The 8,874-nt window shown below is 35.7% G+C and overlaps 2 protein-coding genes across 9 annotated transcripts in view; one reads left to right on the top strand and one right to left on the bottom strand.

Annotated features, from left to right (window-relative positions):
• LOC107635112 (protein LUTEIN DEFICIENT 5, chloroplastic) overlaps window positions 1-2,051 on the top strand; it is a gene marked incomplete in the record, with an annotated part of 5,248 nt that extends 3,197 nt beyond the window's left edge. Inside the window, 5 exon segments of the mRNA XM_016338484.2 lie at window positions 260-342; window positions 676-807; window positions 895-955; window positions 1,145-1,210; window positions 1,386-2,051. Of these exon segments, the coding sequence (XP_016193970.1) occupies window positions 260-342; window positions 676-807; window positions 895-955; window positions 1,145-1,210; window positions 1,386-1,562 (519 nt within the window).
• LOC107635113 (sterol 3-beta-glucosyltransferase UGT80A2) lies at window positions 2,146-8,868 on the bottom strand. 8 transcript variants are annotated; one of them, XM_016338486.2, is made up of 13 exons: window positions 8,696-8,868; window positions 8,180-8,376; window positions 7,405-7,641; window positions 6,812-6,923; window positions 5,608-5,778; window positions 4,783-4,846; window positions 4,514-4,571; window positions 4,241-4,418; window positions 3,975-4,117; window positions 3,151-3,253; window positions 2,985-3,061; window positions 2,846-2,893; window positions 2,146-2,762 (listed from the first exon to the last, which is right to left on the bottom strand). In XM_016338486.2, exons 1-13 carry the CDS (start codon window positions 8,808-8,810, stop codon window positions 2,577-2,579), a joined length of 1,689 nt encoding a protein of 562 aa, XP_016193972.1. In that variant the 5' UTR covers window positions 8,811-8,868; the 3' UTR covers window positions 2,146-2,576. The 8 variants fall into 8 exon arrangements, 5 of the variants coding, with proteins under 5 accessions (XP_016193972.1, XP_016193973.1, XP_020977539.1 ...); XM_016338487.2 differs by having other exon boundaries at window positions 8,180-8,363; window positions 8,696-8,828; XR_002361875.1 differs by having other exon boundaries at window positions 2,661-2,762; window positions 2,846-2,912.

Genomic DNA, 8,874 nt, shown 5'->3' with positions numbered 1-8,874 from the left:
AGAGGTTTCATGAGATTCTTTTTTAGCTTTCAGATTATTATCAAAGTAACGATTAAGTTTCCACTCACAAGAATCTAACAATGTATAAATTTTCATAGGTTGACTCCGTACTAGGGGATCGATTTCCAACGATCGAAGACATGAAGAAACTCCGATATACAACCCGAGTGATCAATGAGGTAGAAAGGAGACTTGCTATAGTATTAGAGCTGATTTTTTTTATAATTGTTAAACTTATTGAAATATATTCATTATTCAGTCAATGAGGCTTTACCCTCAACCACCAGTGTTGATCCGTCGCTCTCTTGAGAATGATATGCTCGGCGAGTATCCTATAAACAGGTAATGCTAATGGATTCTTTGTGTAGTTTAGTAAGTCTTTTTCGTTAGTAAATTACACTATCCAGTCTAAGATTTCATTAACTTATATCTTGCTTTTCTTCTATAAAGAAAACTACCCTGTTACAGAAAACACACTTACCTCTCTATATAGAAAAATTTCGTGGCTGAATTCACATTGCGCTATACGCCTACTACTTCACATGTGAAATCACAGTAATTTATGAAACAATGAGGATGTAAGCTTAAGGGATGAATATCGATCATTTTTGTTTCGGCCAACTTAGAGTATTCTTTTCTGAAATGTAATGATTTTACGCCATCAATTACTTGCAGAGGTGAAGATATCTTTATATCTGTCTGGAACCTGCATCGTAGTCCAAACCTATGGGATGAAGCTGATAAGTTTCAACCAGAAAGATGGCCAGTAGATGGACCTAACCCCAATGAGACAAATCAAAACTTCAAGTATATTTTATCTGCACCTAATTTATTTTTGTTGTTCTATTCTGTACTTTATTTTCATGCAAGTAATATTGCTACTCTCTCTTTCAGGTATCTTCCTTTTGGGGGAGGACCGAGGAAATGTGTTGGTGATTTGTTTGCTTCATATGAGGTAATGTGAATGTTATATTGTTGTGACTTGTGAGGTTAAGGGTGTATTTGTTTGTTCACCGGACTGTCCTTTTTATAGGAGATTCGAGACGTAAAGCCTAAACCCTATGATTATATGAGACATGATTTGCTATTCCTCACATACTAATGATAATTTTTCACTTGCATGATCTTATGATACTTATGGTAGACCATAGTAGCACTTGCCATGCTTGTTAGACGGTTCAACTTTCAAATGGCAGTTGGAGCCCCACCGGTAAGTTTGTTTCTTTTGTTGTGATATTTAACAATGTTTGATCAAGTCTCAGGAACCTGTCATTGTTTTTAACAAAACTTTTTGCCTTGAATAATGGTCTTGAAGCAAATTCAATTGCTTCACTGAAACTGCAATGTACTAAGCAGAATCTGAATGATAAATTTTGCTGTCATAGGTTGAGATGACTACTGGAGCAACAATTCATACAACACAAGGGTTGAAGATGACAGTTACACGCAGAATAAAACCTCCAATCGTGCCCTCATTACAAATGTCAACTAAGGAAATTGATCCATCCATGAGCAAAGATGACACAAGTCAGAAAGGCGAAGTTTATCAGGCTCAGTCCTAAATCTTTGAAGTTGTGAAATTAATTATGTATAGTTCTTTTGCTATCTTCCATCCATTTTTTTATGCATGTAATGAGATTGGAACACAGCAATCTTTCACATCGTCACAACTTCTAAAAAATAGTTTACCTGAGTTCACAAACTATAAATTCATCTATAGAAACTTAGAGAAGAATGCACAAAATACTCTGCTTTTCTAGTATAAGTGTCAACAGAGATTGGAGCAATGATATCTGAAATAACATTTGTAAGAATCCGAGTTAATATACCTTGATTTCTCAGTATAAGAAGACATAGGACCTAAAATAAATGGAATTTACATTCCATCCAGCAGTGGGTGTAAAACAAGTAGCATTGATCAATGAAATGAGGAGCAGGAACATTCACTATTTGCTGCTAAATAAGAGAGAAGAGTGATTATCATTTACAAGTAAATTAGATCCTGATGGATCATTCAGAAATATCCATGGAGATGATTGATTACACAGCATAAAAGAAAACACGATTTACATTTCTTAATGGCACATTACATTAGAATAGACTGAAGGGTGAACATGTGATTTAAGTGAACAAGTTAGTTGTACGAGGATTTATATCTATCTAGAATAACGAAGATTGATATCTATCTAGAAGTTGTGGATTTAGATCTAGAGAGACCAAAGCATCCTAGGAAGGAGAACCCAAGTCTAGGCATGGTGGCTACCGGTTGATGGTTGGTCTCGGAATCAGGTGTTTGAGGATGATAATGTTTATAGAAGGCTGCAACTGCTCCTGCTACCCNACCTGTGAGATGTAAGAACGATGTAAAACATGTAGTGCTAATAAAAAGCCAAAATTGTGAACATAACTTGCATTTGTTTTATTTATACTCTCTTCTGTATGATTCCATGCTGTATTTTAGGAGGAAACTATAAATGGATCTTATGCTTGGCTTTGTCTCTGATGATTAGTTCCCTTTACATCTAAAAGCTTTCTCTACTTTCCTTTTTTCTGGTACATATGGTGTGAGACAAATACTAACCACTTTGATCGCATATATATATATATATTACCTCTGGCTTCAGCATATAGTTTATAGCATCAACCAGCCTGCCTAATGTAAATTCATCCACTGGAATCGGTGCCGGGCCTACTCCTCTGGCATGCACTCGCTCTCCCCAAAATGGCTGGTCCCCAAAGAATGGTACAATTGTTGTTGGGCACTGCAGAAACAAACAGAGATGTTCTTGTTGTAGGATGAATATACCACTTAGATTACAAAATTCACAAATGCAAGATACATTACTGCAGCTCTAAGACCAGCAGCAGTTGTTCCAGCACCCCCATGATGCACCTGGAAACATTTACAACATCTTACAACCAAGTTTCAATGTTATGCTCAAAACAATTGACTTCTAAGCCACTTAGAGAAGTTGTATACTTACCACAGCCTTGCATCTTAGGAATAGCCAATCATGTGGACAGTTGTCCAATAAGTACACGGATTTCTTTGTTTCTGCCACTGAGAAACAGAAATTACTATATGCTTCACAATGAGGTGAAAAATGCAGTATACTGCTGGCATGATACAGGCAGAAAATCAAGACTCACAATTCCCAAGTCCACCCCAGCCTTTGTTGATGATTCCTCTCTGCCCGGTCTTATCCAGAGCTTCAATTATAATTTGTGTCATTTTGTCTGGCTGCTCTAGAGGCTGCTCAAAATAAGATTAAAAAAGAAAAGGAAATTACATTAGAATGGGTTTGCAGACATTTTAGTAGTGGCAAATATTTTGACAGTTAACTAGATCAAGTGTAGAATGACAACATAGAAAAAAAGGAGTAGCTCAGAGCGGTTTTCTATATCTGCTTTGGCTATTGCCAAGCATTTAGCTTCTAGGGCTATCCTTTCCTGATGTTTTGCCATCTAAATAAGATTAATCCTTATACACCACTCAATTCAGGAAAGAGCTCTCATAATTAGTGTTGTTGGTATAGGAATACTCAAACTTTAGTTGTGGACACTTCCTGGAACAGGACATAATAATTAGGCTCTTAACTATCACTTCCACATTAAATTTTCCAAAGTCCCATCACAAAATAAGTTAAGTTACATTCAATTCAATGCCTGAATAGGGACAAACCACTGAGTTAATTATGGTTCATTGCAAAAGTTACCTGAGAAGGTTATATTCAGACAAAAAAGAATGCACCAACAATTATTGGTTGAACTTATTCTCTTTAAGCAGGGTCTCAAGTTTGAGTGTTGCTTATGGAAATAATTAGTGCTGGGATATCACTCCATAATGGACAGACTTGACAACTCCAGTTAGATTATACTGGTTGCTAGACTCGAGGGAAAAAAGCTGCAAATTTATTGCTGTGTAATCACATATCCAAAAGACCAAACAAGTGAACAATCACAAAGAAACTCACAAGGCTACCAAATCCAATATATATAGGTTTTTTGCCTTCCTTTTCGCCTTCTTCAAGCCACTCTAATAATGATATTGGTGGCTCATAATCTGAAGCAAGGTCAAGGAAACAAAATCCAACAACATCAATGTTGGGTCCCCAATCTGCAAAACAAGAAGCAAAACACAAACAGTCTATCGTAACATCATCAAGAAACAGCTCGGAGTTAGAGAGTGCCAAAAATGGAAAGATGAGATGACACTATAAAATATAAATGCATATCTAACCTTTTGGTTTAGGGACCAAATGAGGGCTCCATATATAACCATAGGGCATGTTAGGAGGGGACGTATAATATCCACTTAGATAAGTAATAGGCCTTAGCTTTAGCTTCTTCTTCCTAAATTCATTTATTAAATCTCGTATTCCAAGCCAGATTAAAGAATCAACTATTTGATATGACAGCTGAAAGACATACAAAAAACCGATAACTTAGTCATATCAAGTGAAACTAATAGATTGATTATGTTGGATTAACTCTCCGAGGCCATGTAACTTACTCTATATGCAATTTGTTGCTTAACGCGGGAAAGAGGATGAGGGAATTCATTTGTTGGCCTGAAAATATAGTCAAACATCATTAGAATAAGATCCTTATACCTATATTAGTTGCTCATATAATCTTTATGCTAACAACAAATCAATAAACGAGCCTTACTGAGAACCTTCCTAATGCCCAAGTCAATGAATGATGCAATATAGCACATAATTCGGTCAAAAATACAGGTGACTAAGTGCAGGATTAGTCCGTGTACCAAGCAAGACTTACGTCCATGGCATTGTAAAGAATATGTGAAGTGGAACTTTTAGAAACTCAGCAACATGAGTATGCCCTGCATAATTTCATACATTAAAAGAACGTGAGATATTTTTTCATCATACATTGGATGTAAACAATGCCACATTATTTGTTAATTTTATAGTCATTTCTATACTCTGTCAATGAATTTCTTTCAATTTCCTATTAGCAATTTGTGATTGACTTTTCCATTCTTAGTTACACAAAAGGAGGAAATTCTTGTCAAGATCTAAGATATGATTCACTCATTATGGACATTGTAAAAACTAAGACATCAAATCATCAATGGTGAAAGGCATTTCCCTTTCCTTCTCTTTCTGCCATGATTTGATTCTCACAATCGCTGAAACAGGTCGCAAGTTAATCTCTCCTATATAACTCTTAGCAATATACCATTATCATTATTTGACAATGTAATCTTCAAACCGTGGTACCTTTAGGTAATACTGTAAAAAATAATTTAAACTTAAGAATGGCATTCTATGAAATGCACGCGCACTTATGGATTAGCAGCTTGGATTTTTATGCAATACAAGCACAGTATAATGAACTGAGATTACCATTCTGCACTTTAATCTGTAAACTGTACCTCTACACTTTAGAGGATCAAATTCCTTAATTTTACCAGGCAGCAAGTTTGTTGTTGAATCCAGTTTTGGTTACTATACAATCTCTTGTCATTTGATAAAATGTTTGATTACATTCTCATTACAATAGAAAGACACTTTGTTGTCTATGTTATTGATTGTGTTATTGTGATGAATGGAAAGGGACAAAAAAAATTTAGGGTCTAACCGTATGCTGGAGGGTTGGCAATTATTGCATCTGCATTAAATGCAACATGAGTATCTGGATCAGCACTGTTGCAAGCTGGAAGCAAAGAGTTTATAATAGCTTTTATCTGATTTCTTTGTTTATGAATTTCTGAGCGGCCCGACGGCAAGAAGCCTTTATTCTTGACCATATCTGAAGAAAGCATATAAATAAACATATTAATAATATGAAAGCATGAGCAAGGAGAAGAAATCTTTTTGATATGGCTACTGGTATATGGTCATGCATTCAAAAGAATAAAACCAACATTCCTCTCGTAAAAACTGGCACATCCAATTTTTTTTATCTTCCTTTCTTATAGAGTAGATCACATTTCTTGATTTGATATCAATTCTTCAATTACCTTCATTGAAGTAGATCAAAATATTTGAACACCTGTTAATTTGTCATTGTATCAATTCAAGCCATATTTTTCTTCATGTTTGCAAATAAATGTCTATTTCTACAGCATAAGTGTCATGTTGACATTTCTTGTTAACGGGGCAAGGGTGACAGAGAGTAGCTCATTTGAAAAGATGAAATGGATCTAAATTATGTTTGAAAAATAGCTACATGAGATATCCCACTATCTAAATTGGTCCTGAACTTGCACACGAGCCTCAGTTTAGTCCCTAAAGTTTCAATTGTCTCTATTTAGTCCCTGAAACAATTTACAACGCACATACATTACGTGAACAGCCGGATGACACGTTGTACTCTATAAAATGACGTCGTTTTGGTTTTGGCACTCAAATAGCCCAAAAACATCGTAAGTGATGTTTATTGAAACTTTTCCTACCAAAGCAAGTGATACGGCGTTGTTTTTGGGCTATTTGAGCGCCAAAACCAAAGTTGCATAATTTTATAGGTTCTAGCGTGGCACCTGACTGTCCAGGTCAGCGCTCCATTAACGTTTGTGTGCCTAAAAATTGTCCCAGGGACTAATGGTTTGCAAAGTTTGGAGACTAAATCGAGGCAATTGAAACTTCAGAGACTAAATTGAAGCTCCCGTGCAAGTTCAGAAACCAAATTGAGTATTAACTCTCTACAATTCAATTTACACTAAAATGTGAACCCACTTAAAACATAGGAGTTCTAGTGAGCATATATACTCTTTAATCATCATTAAATTAAAACAAGCTAAATTCAGAATGGTTATCTAAGAGGTAAGATAAGAAACACTTACAACCAGCAAGAACCTTGGGATCTCCACCTAAAGGGTAAAACTCCAAGCCTGCACTCAAAACAAAATCTTTGAAATTCTTATGGCTAGCTAGCCTAACTCTGTGGCCATCTTCCTGCAAAAAAATTCCGTCTTAAACAGGCTATATTACAGCACAAGAGTAAATTACAAGAGCTGCGATCGTCTAAGAGGAACAAATGAAAAGAAAAATTGAAACATAAAGACCTCTAGATTTTTGAAAGACTCAAAAAGTTTTGATATTGTTCTGCCCTAACTAAGAAGCACAATTGACATTCATTACAGGATACAGGAGAGGACGACAGTATAACATATTAGTCAAAATACACAGCTGGTGGTCAAGAATAAGCCAAGATTCCTATGGAGTGGGTGCAAGGGAAGGCAATAACTGTAGTCTCAAGAGACCGTATTTTATCTTAGTCCCTAAAGTACTTATGATAAATTGTTTTGGCAAGTTCAAATTATTTGAAAGGGCTTAAACCAAATCATCCTAATATCTTAGTGAGTTAAAACAAAAATATTACTTTGGTGCATGGACCAGGAATTATACACGAGAAACCAGGAATATAAAAAAAAACCTGTAGACGCTTCCCAATAGCAACAAATGGCTGGACATCTCCCCGAGTGCCAACTATAAGCATTACTATTTGAAGTGGATGAATATCATAATAGGGTGTTGCTTCCCCAGATTCATTGCAAAGTTCCCTAGAGGTAACCGTAGTTCCAATGTTTTCTGGGGGCTTGATATCTCTTGGTACATCAAATTCGACAGTGCCATCATCCTTAATCACAGAAGCTCTTTTTAGAAATCGCAGCTGCAACATTTGCAAATGTATTTTTTTCAGATTCAAAACAGAAAATTTAAGAACACCAAACTATGATGTTTGAAGCCAAAGATACAAATGTAACACTAGTAGATGCAGATGAATGCTAGTGTATTCAGCAAGTGACATCTTCTTCGTATATAAAGTATTTACTAGTAACAAAATTATTACCTGCAAATTCATTATTTTTTCCAATCTATTTTCTTTAATAAGCTAAGTAATCTAATCTATATTTTTTCTATGTGGCCTGCAATGCAACCGCTTGTCATAGACTAATGCTCAAGTGATAGAAAATAATACAGGACCAAGGTAATGGCTAAAATTTAATATGTATATATCATAGGATTATGGTAGCTTGTCATTCCAAATGGCATTTAATAACACTTCTAGGTAGCAGAACTTCCCTACAGTCATCTAAATCAGTGATGCAGAAATCTAATATGTACAACACCTAAATTCCTTAATTAAAATATTTAATATAAAACTCCATGAAGATAAACAATCAATCAAATGTGATATTTTGTGGTACCCTTTTCTTGGCGGGAAGATTCTCATCAAGGAACTTCATAATGGAGCCAATTCCGGTGTTCTTCCTAACTTTAGTAGCACTCTTTTGGCGGTGATACCGGCTATGACGAGTCGGTGCACGTTCAGCTTCAGCTTCAGCCATAGCCATGACTTCAGCCAAACTATGCCTAGTAGTTGACGTGTCCCTGTCAACATGCCCTGCGTAAGGCCAATCCAAAAACACAAAAATAGTACCATTCCATATTTGAAATACACATTGTATTTTAATTTCACAGTCACTATTCCATATTCTACTATAAACTACACTAACAACAATTACACTACCTTAATCAGAACGCAATCTACAAAAGGCCGAACTTAACACGTGAACTTTGATTAAACTATCCAAAAATACACACTGTAACCACATGAACTTTGATTCTTCACTATTCCTATAAAATTATATCAATTCCACTACATTACATGAGATTAAGTAGAACGTAACGCGATCTAACACCATAAAAGAACCATGATATACCTGAAGATGATGAGGTGGTGGCAATGTCGGTAGTAGATCGAGGTTCGGCGTCCAAGTAGACTGAAACCTCGTCGGAAGAATTCGATAGGCGAGTGTTGCTCGAAGATTCCGCCATCGTCGAATTTAACGGTGAAGGTGTATAACGATTGTTATCTTTTTTTTTTTTTTCTTTTGGTTTA

This window comes from Arachis ipaensis, chromosome B04 (genome assembly GCF_000816755.2).
Source record: "Arachis ipaensis cultivar K30076 chromosome B04, Araip1.1, whole genome shotgun sequence".
NCBI classification, from domain to species: Eukaryota; Viridiplantae; Streptophyta; class Magnoliopsida; order Fabales; family Fabaceae; genus Arachis; species Arachis ipaensis.
Note: the sequence above shows the minus strand (reverse complement) of the source record. Positions and strands in the feature narration are given on the sequence as shown.